The sequence below is a fragment of the Callospermophilus lateralis genome, chromosome 3 (genome assembly GCF_048772815.1).
Source record: "Callospermophilus lateralis isolate mCalLat2 chromosome 3, mCalLat2.hap1, whole genome shotgun sequence".
Classification (NCBI taxonomy): domain Eukaryota; kingdom Metazoa; phylum Chordata; class Mammalia; order Rodentia; family Sciuridae; genus Callospermophilus; species Callospermophilus lateralis.
In genome coordinates, this window is record NC_135307.1 from 112,009,403 (window position 1) to 112,029,161 (window position 19,759).

General features: G+C 49.6%; 1 protein-coding gene across 1 annotated transcript in view; it reads left to right on the forward strand.

Annotated features, from left to right (window-relative positions):
- Positions 1–19,759, forward strand: part of Coro2b (coronin 2B) — a 135,783-nt gene that overhangs the window by 98,589 nt on the left and 17,435 nt on the right. Inside the window, exon 3 of the mRNA XM_076851004.2 lies at positions 6,844–6,960. Within this exon, the coding sequence (XP_076707119.1) occupies positions 6,844–6,960 (117 nt within the window). The remainder of the gene's footprint in view (positions 1–6,843; positions 6,961–19,759) is intronic.

Below are 19,759 nucleotides of genomic sequence, written 5' to 3' on the forward strand. Positions count from 1 at the left end.
GGAAGAATATGGAATCTCTAGGAGAGTGCTTTTTAAACACTTGCTAGCCGCTAGAATCACCTGGGGAATCTTTAAAACCTGCTGGTGTCTAACTCCTGCCTCTCAAAATGGTGATCTAATTGATATGGGATGCAACCTGGGTACTGGGGTTTTTCAAACTTCCCACTAAACTCTGGAAAGGTTTGGGAACCCTAAGTTTAGAGCAGAGAAACCAGGAGAGAGAGGAGTGAAGGTGGGAGGGTCTCCAAGAAGAATTTAAGGGACTTTACAACTGAGTTGCCACCAGACCCTGTGGAGAACCACACTGGAAATGTTGAGGTTCTACTTCTGATTTCTGACTCTTCCCCTGAGTTACCTGCTGTCTCGCTCAATCCTGAAACAGGCACCAGCCTAGCAGGGAGACTTAGAGGTCAAGTTGAGGTGGCAACTGTTCAATTCCTACTGACATCACCTCCTACAAGGCTCTTCCCAGAGCTCAGTTTTCTCATCCAAAAAATGGGTTGATACAAGAGGGCTATAAAGACTTAATAAAACTTTATAGGGTTGTTAACAAAGAGTAAATAAAATAATGTCTATGAATTGCCCAGCGCAGGTGGCACCTGGTAAACACTCAGGTCTTTGATCATTGACAGTGAACTCGAGGCAGACCCTGCATTCTGTCCTGGTATACTCAAAGCAAGGTGCTCTGTGTTTGTTCAGGTGCCCTGCTCCATAGAGTAGAGAGGGCAGCCGCAGAGTATCAGGAAGGGCATAGGCCAGGGTCTAGAGATCTTGGAGGTTTGGAGTGACCAGGGGCGATGTTCAAGGTCACCTAGCTGGTGAGTGCCAGAACCACGCATGGAAACACTACCTCCTGCCCAGTGTTTTCTGCCATGCTAAGCTGATTCTGCAGGTAAGAAAACATTTTGCTTCTGTGTACAAAATTCAACTCTGCAGCCATGGGAGATTCCAGGAAGCTGAAGCTGCAGTGCGGGTTGTTTTGGAAGCATCTCATCGTTGGTCAGTTCACTGAGTTCAGATAAAGCCTGGGCAGGGGCCCAGAGCCCATGCTGCTCCCCGGGCAGTCTGCCGGACGAGCTGCTCCCAGGGCATCAGGGCATCACCACACCGCCAGCCTTCCTGGGGGAGGTCTGGCCTCCACTGCCCGTGCACATCCATAGACACTCTGAATCCCACTTGCAATTAATTATTTAATTGTATTCAGTTTCAAGGAGTTTTTTCCCTCCAGACCATGCAGGGGGCAACAGGGGAGTAGAGAAGCCTGTACAAACCAGTACACTTATGCTCCATGGAACTCGTGCAACAGGGATCCTGGGAAACAGCCGTCTGCATCTCATTTCTTTAAAACCTGTTTGCCTGAAACCAATCAAGGTGATTGGGTTTCTTTTTTAAAATAAAAATGTTAAATATTGATGCTGGGGCTGTGTCTCAATGGTAGAGAGCTTGCCTATCATTTCAAGGCCTGAATTTCGTCCCCAGCATCATTGGGGAAATAAAAGGTTAAATATTCATTATAAAAGAATTGGAAGCCACTAATAATTTGCAACTAGCCAAGGTTACCACTATTAACATTTTGATGTATTTTCTTGCAGATGGTGTATTTTTAATAATATGTATCTCCTATATAGGAATCATATAGGTAATATATATGCATATATACATATACATGTGTATGTGTATATATATGATTTGTTTCTGTTTTACTAAATGTTAGATGTTGGGTCTTTAGCAATTCCCATGCCACTAAACGTGCTTTGAACGTGGTTTTAAGTGACCTGTTAGTATTCTGCTATATTGGCATGTTGCAATTCCTTCAGGTGGTGCCTTTAGTTAGGCATTTATTGCATTGCTCCCTGTTAACACAGAAGTGTCTTAGTGTGCTTCTCTGTTGATTACCCTGGGGTAAATTCCCCAAGCTGCCATGACCTTGTGAAAGTTTTGGAGAGAGCTTGTCAAGCAGACCTCTGGAAAAGTGGCGGCAGCTACCAGCCAACATTTGACATGGAAGGAGGACTGGCCTTGTGTTTCCAGCCCTCCCGGCTCCGGCCCACATCAGCAGCGGGAAGGGCTCCCTGAGATCCCTGAGATCCAAGGAACAGGCCTCCCCACCCCCGCCCACATAGCTAAGTCCTTGCCCAGCCCTGCGGAGCCAGAGTAGCCGAGGCTGGAGATCAGAGGGCAGGTTAGGCCCTGACCCAGGCGGACCTGTCCCTGGGGTGGTTCGTGAGCTGACCATCTGGACAGCCCTTCTAATGTTCTGTCACAGTGGAAAACAAGACTGCACTCAGAAGCTCCTGAGCCTCTTTCTCAGCTGTAAAATGGGATTGTCATGAGGATGACATTTGATCATATAAATCAAAATAAATTTGTGTATTGAGGATAGTGATTCGTGTAGTAGTGAGTGTGAGGAGGCAGGGTTGGAGAGCGAGCAAGAGCCAGACTGGGGGTGGCCTTTCTTCACAGCCCCTGTACAGAATAGGAATCATACAACAGAGAGATTTGTGGAGTCCAGGGAGAGCACTGTCCACGTTTTTTTAATAATTAAGAATGAGCTTCCTTTGGAACATCTGGCCCAGGTGTTTTACTTGATTGCTTTTTAATTTTTACGTCAATCAAAGTTTCAAACATGCAGCGTTCAGGACATCTGCTGGCATTCCAAGGCCTGCGGTTCTGCAGGTGAGGTGCTAGAGTTGGCTTGTACTGGCTTGTGAGAGCCTACTGTTAAATTTTTAGGAATTTTGAGAGCCAGTTGTTAAACACCACTTTTATTAAAAATTCCATTGCATTAACTTAAATAGAGTAAAAACAGAGGTACTAAATATTAAAAATTCATCACTTCCTAATTGTTTTGATACAGTCTGTGTCCTTGCAGTTATTTATGTCAATGATGTCTGTAGAGAGGAAATATTATATAATGGTGTGCTTGCTGCTAAGAGTCTCTTCTAACTCTGTATTTCCTGACATCAGTTCTTTAGCCTGAGATTAGTGAGGGTGGGAATATTTACGCTACTGAAAATGGCGACCACTACAAATTCAGGTCTTTCCCCTGGAGACGGAGTTGTTAAACATCTCTGTCACCCCTGCCTGGAGCCTCAGCTCCTGTTCACTGTGCTGAACCCACAATCCCTATTTCTTAAAGATAGTGGCTTTCATTTGCCTTAACTATTCCTTTTTTATTACTCCCCGATTTCTTTCTTTTTCTTGGTACTGGGGATTGAACTCAGGGGCACTTAACCACTGAGCCACATCTCCAGACTTTTTTATATTTTATTTAGAAATGAGAGGGTCTTGCTGAGTTGCTTAGGGCCTTCCTAAACTGCTGAGGCTGGGTTTGAACTCCTGATCCTCCGGCCTCAGCCTCCAGAGCCACTAGGATTATAGGCGTGCGCCACCACACCCAGCTCCCCTATTTCTTGATTAGGTGCCTTTACCCCTGTGTGTAGATTTTTATTTTTTTTTAACTTAAGCATTGCTTATTGACTTCCTATTATGGGAAATGAGACCTGGTCTTCTCCTGCTCGGCCACCCTCCACCGTACACAGGCTCACCTTCCTGATGCTGTGTTTCCAGCACAGTAGAGCACAACTCTTGTTTAAATAAATATTCAGGATTTACATTATTTCAACTATGTAAATATTGTACACGAATCATTATGCTCTATGATTACATTAGCTTTTGTAGACATTTTCCCCCTGAAGTTAATAATTACATTTTTAAATTTGCTTGGTTTCTTTATGAAAAAAAAAAAAACGGTTTTCTAACTTTTCTTTTCAGCAGTAGAACTCATCTTCCAAACAAAATGTATTACCTGCTGTAATAAACAGGAAATTCAGAGCCGCCAGGTGGAAAAGGGGTCCTTCCCTTCAGGCTGCCAGTTATAGCCAAGCAGACAGGGCTGCAGAACTCTTAGGGATGCTGCTCCCCTGAGCAAGAAGCGAGAGTCCCCTGCACTGCCTCATTAGGGAATGCGTCCACTGTGTAAAGTAGCACGGTGCCAGGCTCATTTTCTGCTTTAGGAAGTCTTGCTCTCCCCGCCCCCCAGCGTGGGGCTCTGGCCTCTCTGCTCCTGCTTCTGCATTGGTTCCAGTAACGTTGCTGAGTCTGCCCCTCCAGTGCATCACCCGCAGGCTGCTGGCTTGACGCTCCTGTTAGCTGATGGCCACCTATCGACTGAGTCGGTGCCCCTCAGATTTGCCTGGGCTGGGCTGGGTGCCAAAAGCTTATTGCAGACAGTTTAGCTCGGAGAGCACTCAAAAGCATAAGGAATGGCTCTGCGAAAGTAAGTAAGCTCTGGAAGGAGATGATGCAATATCTGTCTGGTTGTGGCAAGTCAGAGCTGGAGGAGGGGAGCTGGCCAATATGAGCAGTGGAGTTTGAAAAGCTCACTTTGGAAAATCACACCTGTGTGGGAGTCCCAACTTTGCTTTCAGCTGGTGGATCTTGGGAAAGTTACTGAACCTCTCTGGGCCTTAACTTTCCTTGTGCCTAATTCACAGGTTTGTTGTGAGAGTTAAAGAAAATGCACTACTCTAATAAATCCCAGCGTCACATGTGGCTCTGTCTCTGCTTCAAGTCACATTTAAAAAGTCATGGTCTGCCAGATGTGGCAGCACATGCCTATAATACCAGCAGCTTGGAAGGCTGAGGCAGGAAGATTGGGAGTTCAAAGCCAGCCTCAACAATTTAGCTAGGCCCTAAGCAACTCAGCAAGACCCTATCTCTAACCTCTAAATAAAATATAAAAAAGGGCTGAAGATGTGGCTCAGTGGTTAAGTGCCCCTGGGTTCAATCCCCAGTACCAAAAAAAAAAAAAAAAAAAAATAGCATAGTCTAACAGCCCAACAGTATTTGGAAAAATATTCCAATCCTAACTGCATGCATCCCTTATGGAATATGGAAAAGGATCTCATCATAATGGAGGGTAAAACTCCCCAACATCTTTCTTCCATTCTTGAATTTTCCCAAAACATACAGTATGATAATGCCCTCCTGGCCCAATTCAGGAGGTTTCTCCTCTCTCTCACACCACTCCAGACATGGTTTATTTTGTTTTGTTTCTTTGCACTGGAATTGAACCCAGGGGCACTTTACCCCTGAGCCACATCCCCAGCCCTTTTTAGTTTTCATTTTGAGACGGGGCCTTGCTCAGTTGTTAAGGCTAGCCTGGAACTTGAGATCCTCCTGCCTCAGCCTCCCGAGTTACTGGGATCACAGGTGTGGGCCTCAATGCTCTGCTCCAGCCTGCTTTTGTCTAGGGATCCTGCCACTGCTGCATCCCAGAAGGTCATATCTAGACCTGATAACACGGGCAGGAAGAGGGTGGTGCCGCAGGGCCCTCATCTGGAACCACTCTTGCCTGAGCACCTAGGAGCAGCCAGTCTATTGTCTTCCTCTTAGTTTTTCAGACAAGAAGACTACAGGAGGGTAAGGCCCTGACCCCTGACCCCATTAGCAGTGGGGCAGTGAGAGGAGAAACCCTGTCTTCTCCCCTCTGAGTCCTCCCAAGACAGTCATGCGGGAAGACCTAGGGAATGGAGGCGGCCTCTGCCTCTTTCTCTGCCACCTTGGCAGTCTTCCTTGGGAGACCAGATCTTCCCACCCCTTGTTCCATCTTTCTGGGGACTCCTCCTGCCCCCAGGATGTCTTTCAGTCACCTACTGGGCACCTACCGTGTGTGAGGCCTATAGGGAGCTGCAGATCCAGAGACAAAGACAGACAGACTGCAAACCAGACGCCCCTGGGTTATGTTGCAGGGAGGCACCGAGAGAGCGTGGCAGGGAGCTTGTTACCCACTGAGGAGTCAGGTGGACTTCCTGGAGGAGGTGTCATCTCACCTGCACAAGACAGACCACTCCCATGGACTGAACATTTGCTGTGGTGATTAGCACTGCACCAAGCTCTTTGCTAAGCACATTAATTTATTTCATCTGCGTGGCGATGCGAAGAAATAGGTTGTTGCCAGCCCTCATTTTAGAAATGAACTTCTGAATGGAGAGAAACTGCTTGGCTTTCCCAAGGATGCACATTTAAAATGTATCAGAACTGAGATTCAACACAGGCCTGTTTACTCCAAAGACTGTGCCTTCAGCCACAGGGCACTGGGCACAGGTGCTCAGGGTGCGTACTGCACAGGGGGCCCATTGACAGTGAAGATGGAATAACTTATACCAATGAGTGTGTGGGTGGACCCGAGATTGGGCCTCTCTGCTGGGTCCCGGAGCAGCAGGAAGGAGCCTCCTCCTGACCCCAAGCTGAGCCTGTCAGCGTCCCCGGGGTGCCGAGGGAACAGTAGGTGTCCGGGTGTGTGAGTGGGTGAGAAGGAGCCAGGCTGCTGGACTCGGTGGCCCCGGAGGGTCGTGATCTGATCTTCAGGTGCTTTCACTTGAGGAAGGGGTGACTTGCACAGGGGTGTCCTACCTGCTCTGTAGCCTCCACCACCACTGAGAGCGTCTGTCAGGGAGGACACGGCCTCAGGGCGATGCCCAGCAAAGAGACAGAACATGGCTGGTGGGTCCTCAGAGACCGTCCAGTCTCATCAAACCCACGACTAAAGTTGCCCTGAAAAGAGCAGCAGGAGAATCCCACAAGGGAGTGGCCCAAACCACCTGGAGGCAATAAGTGCCAGGCGACCTCCTTCATGCCTGGGAATGTCAAAAGCCCTGGCACAGGTTCAAGCTGCTGGGAGAACCTGCGGCTGTCAAAGAGCTTTGATTTGGGGTCAGGAAGGAAGTAGGGAGCCCTGGGGGGCTCCCTCATTTGAGAAACCCAGAAAAAAGGCTTTCCTCTCAGGGCCACCCTGGAGCCACCCAACTAACCCCTTTCCTCCGTCTTTCTCCTCTGCAGACAGGAAGGATTGAGCCCAACTACCCCAAGGTGTGCGGCCACCAGGGCAACGTGCTGGACATCAAGTGGAACCCGTTCATCGACAACATCATCGCCTCCTGCTCTGAGGACACTTCGGTGAGCGGGAGGGTGCTCCCCGGGAGGGTGCTCCCCAGGAGGGCCCCTGAAGCCCCCTCCTTCCTCTCCTGCCTTCTCAGGGACCACAGTGTGGGGAGGAAGTCAAATAGGCTGAGGGAATGAGTCCAGGGCACTTGGGACTGATCTCGTGGCTTTAGTGTGATCGAGTTTGGAGGTGTTGATTTTGGAGGTGAGAATTAGAACAACAACAACAAAAAAAAATTAGGTGTGGGCTTCAGCCCTGGGCTGAGCGCTAGGAAGCCGGGGATGGAAATGCTGAGTGTCCAGGACAAGAGCTCTGGTCTCTGGGCCTGGCATGGCATGTGCCCTGGTTAGTGCTCTGGGAACCCTGGTGTCTAGGCAAGGACACTGGGTGGGGACTATTGTGACTTATCCTAGGACCCACCCTGGTGAGACCCACTCCATGTGTGCCCCCACTCATGGGAAGAGAGAAGAAATAATCAGGAAGAGAGCAGGGTAGAGCCCAGGGGAGGCGGGGTCAGAGGTGGAGATGGGAGGAAAGGGAGGAGGAGATCATTGGGGAGGCAAGGAACCAGGGAGAGTGACAGTCACAACTGCCTGTGTCTACCCTTGGCTCAGACTCTGTTGCCTCTCACAGGTAGGGTAGAGTCAGAGAGGCTGGGGTGGCCTCCAGGTTCCTGGAAAGGGGTTTTACTGTCCCCACACTGCCCCTGAGCACATCCATAAGAGGCAAGCAGGAGGGGATTCCATAGCCCCAGTGGAGCCGGGGCTCCCAATGAAGGAGCAGCCTCCCAGCCAGGCCACAAGCATCTACCTGGTGCTCACTGGCAGGACGGGGACAGACCACATCCCCAGGACACTGGAACTGGAAGGAACTTTGGAGCTTTTGTCTTTCTATCTTTATAGGTTGGACTGTGAGCTCCTGAAGGTAGAGACCAGCCTAGGGCCCGGGACCTAATAAATGCTTATTGTGTATTGGATGGATGGGTGGATGGATGCATGGATGGATGGATAGGTGGGTGGATGGATGGATGGATGCATGGATGGATGGATGATTGGATGGATGACTTCACTGATGGATAAAGAGATGATTGAATGGATGGATGATGGATAGATAAATGAATGCATAAAAGGAAGGATAATGGGTAATGGAGAGATGGATGAATGGAAAGATAAAAGAATAAATGAATGGATATGGTTTAAATAATTAATCATCCAAATAAAGAGAGAGAGAGTTTCATGCCAGTCATGGTGGCACATGCCTATAATCTCAGCACTTTGGGAGGCTGAGGCAGTTCAAAGTTCAAAGCAAGTTCAAAGCCAGCCTCAGCAAAAGCAAGGCTCTAAGCAACTCGGTGAGACCCTGTTCCTAAATAAAATACAAAATAGGGCTGGGGATGGGGCTCAGTGGTAGAGCACCTTGCTATCCCCCCCTTCAATCCCTAGAACCAGAGGGAAAAAAGAGGGAGGGGGGAGAGAGAGAGAGAGAGATTGATTGATTCACAGTAAAGAGTCTCCATCTGTCCATAAAGTGGGGCTGTGGTCAGCTGACATAGCTGGACATGGGCGAATGGTGGGAAGGGGGCTGGGTGAGTGGGCTTGACCAGCTCCTGATGTCAAAGCCTAAGTCAGCTGGAGAAGATCCCTGAAAGCAGCAGCAGTAAGGGCAGGGTCTCTGTGGATGGACAGAAGAAGGAGGTTTGAAGATTGTCAGGTTTTATTACTGTCTTTAGCAGCCTCGGAACCATGGGGGTTATGGGACATCAACCAGAGGCCAGACCAGAGAAAGACAGAGCTACTGAAGGGCAGGCATGAGGTGATAGAGCCCAGGAAAGGTGATGAAGCCAGGGGGACACTGGTTGCTTCGTGGCTAGGAAAGAGGCAGAAGACCTGGTTGGGGCTGGAGAGCTCAGTGGTCAGTGCCAGAAAGAGCAAGGCTCAGCTGGAGAGGGCAGGCAAAGGCACTGCCCCCCCCCCTTCTCCCCTGGATATGGGAAGCTGCAGTGCCTAGAAGGAGTGCAGTGACTGCACTGGGGTATTGAGTGACTGTCAGCAGCCAGCAGGGAGCAGACTTTCCTAAACCTCTGGGCTCCCCACCCACTGTTGGCTGAGCACTTGACAAATGAGACAGTCTCTGCCACCTTCAAACTGAGGGTCTGAGGGCAGCTCGAGCACCCAGCTAGGGAGTGGAGGAGCCTGTCTTCCCCTGGGCCGCTTCCAGCTGTGTTCTTGCTGCCCCACCGAGTTCCTCTGCCACAGGATTCAGCAGAGCATGTTTGCTGGGAGCTCAGTGAGTCTCCCCAAGGGATCCAGCTGCCCTAAGAGAAGAGCAGTGACCACCTTGGTGCAGGAGAGGGGCACATTCAGCCTCAGCTCTTAGAATTGCTCATCCCCTGGCTCTTCCCAGGTTACCTCTCCCCCTCCTCCTCCTCTCCCTCCTCCTCCTCCCCCACCTCCTTCTTTTTGGTACTGGAAATTGAAACCAAGGGCTCTTAACCCACTTAACCATTGAGACACATCCCTAGCCCTTTTTATTTTTTATTTTGAGATAGGGCCTCATTGAATTGCTAAGGCCTGGCTTTGAACTTATGATCCTCCTGCCTCAGCCTCCTAGTCTCTGGGATTACAGTCATGCATCACCTTGCCCACAGGTTACCACTTCTTTTGCCTGAATCAGGACAACATGGACCTGCCTGGTTCTAGCTCAGCACCTACCTCCCATGCAGAGATCCCGGCTGATGAACAGAATACCCAGGGTGTGTGTTCAAACATGCATGAGGCTCCACCCTGGCCATAGGAGCCACAACACCTCTTCAGTTTTGTACACACCTATAGATCACACTGTACCTGACACCCTCCTGGATACTGAGGTCCAAAGAGAGCTTAACTGTGGGATCTGATGGACCTGGGCTTAGATCTCAGTTTTACCACTTACCAGCTGGGTGGACGAGGGCATATGATTTAACCTCTCTGGGCCTTGGTTTTGCTCATCTCTGAAACTGTAATCATAACAGCCACCCTCACCTTGAGCATGTGGGAAAAGGGTGCAAGGGTGTCTGCACCCAGCACTCTGCCTAGCACCTCATAAGTTTCTGCTAATCTCAGGCTGCTTCAGAGACACTGGGGAGCCCTCTGCTGCCATTCACCCCACTCACCGAAATGCAATACAAAAGGAGGGCACTGTGTCCCTGGGGCCAAACACACTGGCAAGGGAGAGGATTAATCTTGACCAAGGTGCAGGGAGGAAAGTAGGTTTCGAGAGGTAGACCTGGGAGAAGCAGGACTTTCACAAGCAGGAAACAGGTTACAGGTGTCCCAGGAAGAGATTTGGCACAGAAGGCCTGGAGGGAATGCATATGGTGGCTTGGAAAACAAGAGTCACCTGGTGTGGCTGGAGCCCTGGGGTGGTACACAGTGAAGAGAGTGGTCAGACAGCAGGATGGAAGGGGACACAGGGACTGGAGAGAAGGTGTGGACGCAGCCATCAGCTGAACTTGGAAGGGACGCCTGTGCTTCTCAAGCCATCTGAGCCCAAACCAGGGCCCAGGGGCCAGGGGAGGGGGTTAGGAGGAGGGCGGGGTCTTGGCGGCTCTGTGGAGGAGCCCCTGCAGACTGGGATTTGGATCTGTGGACCGGAGGGGAGCGGCCAGGCAGGGAGGGGCTCGTGGGGGCTGCTGATGGAGACTAGGAGATGAGGTCCTCTGACCCAGAGGAGCTGAGCTTTCACTCCAGCTGCCAGGCCAGCTGCTCCCAGAGCCAGGCTCAGAGCCCCTCTTACCCCTCAGGTGTCTGCTCCCGAGCCTCAGGCAAGGGTCTTGTCACGGTAGCCCTGAGGCTGGAGCCCAGCGGCTCCTGAAGAAGGACAGGGTCTTTGCCACGCAGGTCCCCGACCTGCCCTCCTACCACGCCACCAACAGCCCTGGTTTTACAGGAGAGGAAACTGAGGCTCGGAGCCACGGCAGACTGAGAGCTCAGCTCCAGCACACACCCAGGATTTAAGCACAGCCTCGCCTCTGTGCAGGGGCCGCTCTGGTCACTGGGGACTCATGCAGGGGAGGCCACCCTGCCCCAGGCCTGGGCGCAGTGGGAGAGCCAAGCTGTGCTCCTGGCTGGGATCCTTTGATGGGTCCCTGAGACACCTCCTGTGACCCATTCTAGCCAGGATGGTCAATTCACTGTGCACCAAACACAACATCCAGAGCCAGGGTCGGGAGGCCTGTCAGGAAGGCACTGGGCCCCGAACCAGGGCTGGGGAGGCTCCGGCCCAACGGGGCCAGAAAAGCCCTTGCAGCAGCCACAGCCTCCCCCGGGAGAGCCAGGAGCTGCTCCCAGCCCTCAACTCCTCTTGCACCCCAACACTGAGCATTCAGAGGACAATGAAGGGTTCCAGCCAGCCCCCCTGCTCCCTAGCTCCTCTCCCAGCCCTGAGAAATCGCCTATGGCCTGGGTCCCCATGTCCACCAGGGCAGGAGGAGGGCCTTGGAATCTAACCTCCTTCCCTGCAGGATGTGTGGCACAGAGCTGAGCCCCTTCCCAGGGGGCCTCGTCCTGAGGGAAGGATGGGAGCCATAACTCTCCCTGGCATCTGGCAGAATCCAGTTCTTTCTGCTGCTGGGTGATGTCACCTATTGTTGAAGGGCTGTGCTTTTTATAGCTGCTGCTGCAGCTAGGGAGGGCGGCTGGCAGGCGGCAGGGAAAGGCGCTATCGCTTTCCAAGCCTCGTGCTCCCTCTTCTCTGGGGGGCCAGCAGCAGGAGGGGAGAGAGAGAGAGAGAGAGAGAGAGAGAGAAAGGTTTCTGACATCTCAAGGAGAAGGGGGGAGTAGGGAGAGGGAGGGTCTTCCTGGTGGGCCCAGCTCAGCATCTTTCTTTTGCCTTGTCTTCAAGCTCCTCCATCCAGTGGAGACCGCCCCTCCCCAGGAGCTCGATGGGATGGGGCAGCATGTCAGTCCTGCAGGAAGTCACCCATCCTGCCTCCTGCCACACCAGAGTGACAGAGAGAGAGGGGTGAAGGAGACTCAGAGATGAGAGGGAAACTCTGATAGCCTCAGAGAAAGCAGCAATGTGGCCCTGGTTAAGCAACCAGGCTCAGGAGTCCACAGGTTCAAATCCTGGCTCTGCCACTTCCCAGGTCTATGACCTTGGACTAGTTTTTTTTTTTTTTTTTTTAACCCCTCTGGGAACCAGCTGCCCTACTATAAAGTGGGCTCATACTGGGCTCACAGGGAAAACTAAATACATGTGAATGTGATTCTCGGCTACTAAGAGTCTCATCAATAATAACTGTGACTCTCTTCTCCTCAAGTAGGGACATAAGAGTTTAAATAACTCACTCCAGTCGTGGGTGGCCAGAAGGCTGGGTGGGAGTCAGAGATCCGGACTCCCAGGCCAGCGCTCTGCCCCACACACCTCATTCTTTATTTGTGGAGCTTCCTTTGCTAGTTTCCCCAAAAGCCCAACCGAATGCTGAGTCTTGCAATTCAGGAGAGAAGTCCCCACCAAGTCTACCTCCCAACTCAGGATTAAAGGGGTGATCCATCTACCCAGCCCACCATCGCCTGCTCCCCCAGGTTGGAGGTGATCTACTGCTGGACTTAGTGATCATAGGTAGTGTTATGCTCGAATTCGGGACCCCCAAAAGACCACCAGAGACCAAGATCGATGTAAACAGCAAAGAGGTGTTTATTGAGAGCTAGCTCGGTCCTCCGCGTGCACACAGCAACTGGTGACGCTGAGAGGCCCCGAGCCCAGGGTTTGCAGCAGTTTTATACACTCTTTGGGGAAGGCAGGGACTTCACATACATCATAGCATCTCTTAGCAAATCATCACACACTGCGGGAAAAACATAAAACAACTCTAAAACATGATTAGCACATTCACTGGCGGGAACAAGTTGGGTAGGGGTGATTGGTTAGGACAAGAGGGGGATTTGTTTGAACTGATTGGTTTAAGCCAAGAGGGGTGTACGTGCTGAACTACATGGTTTCCCAACATGTTATCAACCACCATGAACTACTGGGAGGGTCATCTGGCATCCCAGGTATTTCCCTGTCTCATGCTGATTGGTGGTTGCTAGGAGATTGCTATGGGCCCCACCTAGCCTGACTGAGTCAGGGATACCTGGCGCAGCAGATCTCTCCTGGTATTTGTAGATAAACAGCTCAGCAGGGTGGGTATGTGCCTAGGAGTGCTCTCTGTGTCTTTCCAAGGACAAGGGTCAGGCCCCCTTCCTTGGACAGGCTTTGCTCTGAGGAAGAGGCTGGTTTTTCAGTAGCATTCTGGACTCCTGGATTCTTCCATTTTTTCACTCATTCTGGAAGTGCCAGGACACACACGAATTTTATTTTATTTTATTTTTGGTACTGGGGATTTAACCCAGGAGCACTTTACCACAGGCTACATCCCTTTTTTATTGTTTATTTTGAGACCAGGTCTTACCAAGTTGCTGAGTCTGACCTTGAACTTGTGATCCTCCTGCCTCAGCCTCCTGAGTCCCTGGGATCACAGGCATGTGCCACTGTATGCGGCTCAGACAGCATGAATCAAAAGAACCTACCCCTGTAGGGTGGAGCTGACCATCCCAAGTTCAGGAAGGTGATTTTGAGATACAGTCATGCGCTGCGTGCATAACGACATTTCCATTGAAGAAGGATCACATTTGCAGCCCTGGTCCCATAAAATTACAATTGGACTGGAAAATGCGTATTGGCCAGCAAGGCTGTCATAATGTCAAAGCATTCCTCACGTGTCTGTGGTGTCTGTGGTGTAAACAAACCTACTGCCCTGCCAGTCATGTGGAAAGTACAGCACCTGCTATTAGCACCGGACCTGATACTTGATATGACAGCAGACAACTGTAGTACTGGTTTACATATTTATTCAATTGCACATGTTATTTCAGTGTGTACTCCTTCTACTAATGAAATTAAAAGTTCCCTGTAAAACAGCCCCGGGCAGATCATTCAGCAGGGATTCCTGAAGAGGCATTGTCACCACAGGAGGTGACAGCTCGCTGGTGTCACTTCCCCTGGAGACCCTGGGTGTGTGGGGGGGTGGAGATCTGGAGTGGAAGTCAATGATTGTGATGATCCTGCCCCTGTGTGTTCTGAGGCTGGTGCGTGTGTCCTGTCTTACCTTTCAACACAAAAAGTTTAGAAATTAAAAAAAAGAGAGAGAACTTTAAAAATAGAAAAGTTTATAATTGATATGAAGCTTGCTTAAGCCTGTCTTCTAGTTTATTATTGAAAAGAGGAAATTATCTTTTTTTTTTTTTTTTCTGTTTTTGGTACTGGGGATTGAACCCAGGGGTGCTAAACCACCGACCCACATCCCCAGCCATTTTTAAAATATTTTTCTTAGAGACAGGGTCTCACTGGATTGCTCAGGGCTTCTCTAAATTGCTGAGGCTAACTGTGAACTTGCAATCCTCCTGCCTCGGCCTCCAGAGCCCCTGGGATCACAGGTGTGCGTCACTGTGCTAGGCTAAGAAATTATCTTTCAGTGAACTGAGTGCAGCCCCAGTGTGCAGCGCTGGCTATGTCCACGGTAGAGCAAAGCCAAGGCCTTGACTCTCACCACTGGCTCCCTGACTACCCCACCCCACCCCCACCCCACCCCCACCCCAGCAACTCCAGCTCCGCGCTCCTGCCATAGTGAGGGCCCTGTGCAGGCGCACTGGTTTTTAATCTTTTACACCATATTTTTACCTTGCCTTTTCTATATTTAGGTATGTTCACATACACAGATACTTGTGCTCTGATTGCCCACGGCATTCGGTACAGGAGCAAGCCGCACAGGCTGGCCGGGGGAGCAGCAGCTTCCCCACAGGGCCCACAGTGTGAAGAGTGCCCCCCATCCAAGGGTGTGTAAGGGCACTCTGCGATGTTTGCATGATGAGGAAATCGCCGAACAATGCAGGTCTCACGAGTGAGACGTGATCCATTTGGGGCTGGGCAGCTGCTCCATTTCCTGGGATAGATAAGCAGAAGGACAGATCCGTCCCTCTTGAGGTGGTTGGATCTGATCCAGGGCAGCAGGGACTTGTAGCAACCCCCTCCCAGGACTCTGGCAGCAGATGTTCAAGCATGCTTCTTTCTCCAGGTCCCAGTTAGTGTCTCCTGCCTCCTGGGGTTTGATGTGATTTGTCTCACGTGGTTGGGAAACAGTGAGGTGGTCAGAAGACTTGAGATTCTACCCCTGGTTTACGTGAGCGACAATGAACTCAATCTCTAGTACTAAGCAGAACAGTGGACAAGAACTGAGTAGGTCAGAATTTCAGGACCCTCCTGGCTCTGAGCAAGATCCTCCAGCTGCTCTCTTCTCCCTGTGGGATGTGGAACTGCTGCTATGCTCTTGACCCCAGGCAAGGTTAAACCCCAGTAATGGTTAGTTGCAAAACCTGGGATCAATGTCTGCATACTAGAGTACAGCTTAACTGGATGCTTACACAGGGTTTTTCACTTTCTTGTTCCTCTCAACACTAAAGAGGGGTTTTGTTGTTGTCATTATTGTTTTTCCAAAAAAGTTGATAATAAGAAGTTTAAATTTAAATCTTACTCCACATACTTTGGCCCACTGTGAACTCCAGCTTTTCTTATGAGCTCCTATGCTGCATTTACAACATAAGTGTAAATAGTATATAGTAAATACAGTAAAGTAAATAGTATCTGTTTGCTGCAGTCGTGTAACAAGCAGGTCCTTTAAATGGAGCATGGTTTCCCTTAGGAACTGTGTCTTTTGGAGGCCCTCACTAGGTCCTGGCCCTAAGTCATCCCCCGCAAAGTGTCAGAAAACAGAGATACAACCAAATACCTCCAATCTGAAATCATGAAAGTTTTTTGTTTGTTTGTTGTTTTTGTGGTGCTGAGCATTGAATCTAGGATCTCACACATGCTAAATAAGCACTCCACCACTGAACAATGCCCTTGGCCTAACTTTTTTTAAAAAAATATTTTTAGTTGTAGGTGGACACATACCTTTATTTATTTATTTATTTATTTTTATGTGGTGCTGAGGATTGAACCCAGTGCCTCACATGTGGCAGGCAAGTGCTTACCACTGAGCCCCAGCCCCAGCCCCTGGCCTAACATTTTAAAGATGCAACTTATAGCCAGGCCTGGTGGAGCACTCCTGTAATCCCAGCTACTTGGGTAGTTGAGACAGGAGGATGGCAAGTTCGAGGCCAACCTGGGCAACTTAGCAAGACTTTTCCCAAAATAAAATTGAAAGGGCGGGAGATGTAACTCAGTGATAGAGTATCTGCATATCTTGGGCAAGATAGGGTTCAATCCCCACTACTGAAAGAAAGGACAGAAAAAAGAAAGGAAGGAAGGAAGGAAAGAAAGAAACTTCACACCAAATGTACTGACCATACAGGGGGCAAAAAAAAAATGCACATGAAAAATAAAAATCACATCTAAGTTTGACCCATATGAAAAGTTGTATATAACCCTTAATTAATATTAAGTAAGCATCCTTAGGAATTATCAAGTCCTTGGTAATCTGGTAGTGCATATATTTTGTCTTTATTAGGTCTCCACGACAACTTTGTTGTATGGGTATAATTATCCTTCAGATGAAAAGACTGACACTCAGGCTAAGTGACTTGGCCAAAGTCTCCTGCCAGTAAGGTCAGAGCCTGGTCTGGAACAGCGCGGGAGAGCACAGAGCTCTTTCTTTGTTGACCAGCAGCTCTGCCCCACCCCCACTCCCCACGTGTGGGTGTTTGGTCTCTAGGCCACCCTGTCAGCTGCCTTTACTGCGTCTGTCTACTGTCTCCTCAAAAGACCCTGGGCTCCCTGAGACCCTGGACTGTCCCTTGGAGGCACAGGGCGGGGTGGAATATTCTCTTGGATGGAACAGAACAGTTAAACCGGCTCTGACCCAGGCACTCACCAAGGGGCAGCCCCAGGCACCGCTGGCCTGCAGCAGAGATTGGTTGTTTTGCCACTTCTCCTCCCCACCCCTTCCTCCCTGAAATCCTGTTTGGCAGACTATTGACTTTCCTGTCCAATCCAAGTGACCTCCCAGAGCAACCTCTGGGCAGATTCACACTGCTCCTCCCATTCTTAGTTTCTAGAGAATCCCTTAAATACTAAAGGCAAGGCTAGGAGGTCCTTTCTCAGTGACTCAGGCCCACTGGGAACTCCAGCGCTGCCTCTGAGCTTCAAGAGCATCTGGCACCAACTGTTTGTGGTTGCTGTAGTTAAAGCAGAACAGCCTCCTTCCCACGAACGCATTCAGTGGTGTCAAAAGCAGAAAAGTTTGGGGGATGAACTAATAACGTCTCGATGGGTGGATGAGGAAACCAGGGCCCAGGAAGGGAAGTGGCTGGTATCAAATGGTGACAAGGCAAAGTACCTCTTTCTGTTATATTTATTCATCCTGGTCCCCCAACTCCCGTCTGGGATCCTACATCTAACAACTGTCAGAGAAAACAACTCTGTTGGCTTCCTACCTGTAGCCCTTTGATCCATGAGTCTTGGATCCAGGCAGGGCCTGCCACCTGAGCACCACCTGCCCTGCTGCAGCCCCTCCTCCATCCCCAGGCTCCCAAGCAGAGCTGTCACCCCAGCAAATCAGCTCTTGTGACCCAAAGTGCAGTGTAGATAACCCATGCATGGACCTGCACTCAGGTCTCTATTTCCTAAACCAAGAGCCAGAGCAGCAGAGGTAACTGGCTCATCCTGTCACTCTCCTAGTGTGTGGGATTGGCACCCGGTGGAAGGAGCATCACACATGTCCTGATGTCCCTGCCTTGGGCCAGCACACAGGGACAACCCAGGCTCACCTCAGTTGGCTGCTCATGAGTGAGGTTGTCCTGAGCAAGTGTTCCTTTCCTGAGACTGCAGGCTCAAGCAGAGCATCTTTAGGCCTGGTTCTAATTAGATTCTTCTTCTTTTTTTTTTTTTTTAAAGAGAGAAAGAGAGAGAGAGAGAGAATTTTTTAATATTTATTTTTTAGTTTTCTGCGGACACAACATCTTTGTTTGTATGTGGTGCTGAGGATCGAACCCGGGCCGCACGCATGCCAGGCGAGCGCGCTATCCCTTGAGCCACATCCCCAGCCCCCTAATTGGATTCTTAACCATACATTCTTATGAATTTTATGGTTGGGAGGAACTATCCTTATCTCTCAGAGTTTCAGATCTGGTCACAAAAATCTCTTGGGTTCTACCCATCGACATTATTTTGGGCCTGCATTTCTCCTGCAGTGAACAGGTAATTTGCTAAGGAATGTGAGATATCCTGTCCACTTAGGCCTGGCAGGGCTGCAGGTAAATTGCTTCTTGGAAATGAAAGCATGTGGGGTCAGCACTATGGCCATTTTATAGAATTATTCTCTTAACTTCATGTTCCCATATCATCATCTGTCTGTCCCCTAACATCAAGAACAGCATGGGATAAGCTCAACATGGGTCCTGTTGACTTATAGGAGGCTTTAAAGATCCCTCTCATTGGCAAGGAAGAATTTCCTGCCCTCATCACCATGTGCACAGACTGCCTACCATGCTCAAGTAAGGCAAGTCCCTAGACGGAGTCCTCACCCCAACACCCCTGTGATTCCACCTCTCAAAGTCTCATCAATCTGAGTCCAAAAGCCTTTGGGACCTTCCAACCCAAGCATAGACAAGTATGGCCAATAACACCAGGAAGGATGCCTGGTATTTCTAAGAGTCAAGGAAATGAAAAGCCAAACAACAACCAGATGGTATTTTTGACCTTTCAGATGGGTAAAAATCAGTCTTTTAAAATTTTTTTGTCTGCAGTACTAGGTGCTAGGCACTCTACCACTGACCCCAAACATTACTAGCCTGCAAAATCAGCAACTTGGGAGGGTGAGAAGATCAGAAGTTCAAGGTCAGCCTCATCAACTTAGCAAAATCCTGTCTCAAAAAAATAAAAAATAAAGGTCCTAGGTGTAGCTGAGTGGTAACATGCCCTGCCATGGAGTTTGACACCAGTGCCACACCTGCAAAGAAAGTATTATTTAGAGGAATAGGTGAAGAAGTGTCCTCAGACTCTGAGGGTAGAAGTAAGGATGACTTTGGGGAACAATTTTACCATAACTATTTTAAAAAGATGATGCATACCTAGGCATTTGTCCTTCAAGAATATTCACACCATGAACACACTTGTGTGTTCATCACCATACAATGAATTGCAATCGTGAAAAAGTAATGCTCAGAACCCAGGTGTCAGTTAATAGAGACTGAGCAAATTCACCTTGGGACAGTCATATAACAGATGTCACTCTGGCCATTTAAAAAGATAAGGTAAACTGGGCACAGTGGTGCACACCTGTAATCCCAGCAACTCAGGAGGCTGAGACAGGCAGATCCCAAATTCAAAGCCAGCCTCAGCAAGGTCCTATCTCAAAACTGAAAAACTAAAATTAAAAACAGGCTGGGGACGTGGCTGAGTGGCTATAGTTACATGAAAAAGTCAAGCTGAAGAACATATGATATAGTTTCTTTTTGGTAAAAAGGAAAGAAGTAAGTGTGTGTGTGTGTGTGTGTGTGTGTGTGTGTGTTGTACATGTGTCTAATACAAGCATTAGTCTTCCTGTTTCAAGAGTCACTTTCCTGTGTTACATCTTAGGGACAAAGAAACATGCGTACCAGTTGAGGGCCAGGTGGTTGTATCTAGCAGCTGTCCCCAGCCCTCTTCCCGCCGTATCCAGATCTGCCCTCATGCCTGCACACCCTTGCGTAGCAACTGTCAAGGAAGACTGTGGGGCATGGCAGGTCCCTCTTCAAGTTTGCTTCCCTCCCCAACAGAAATGTTGGGCTTTACTGGAGGGCTGGAGCCACCAAAAGG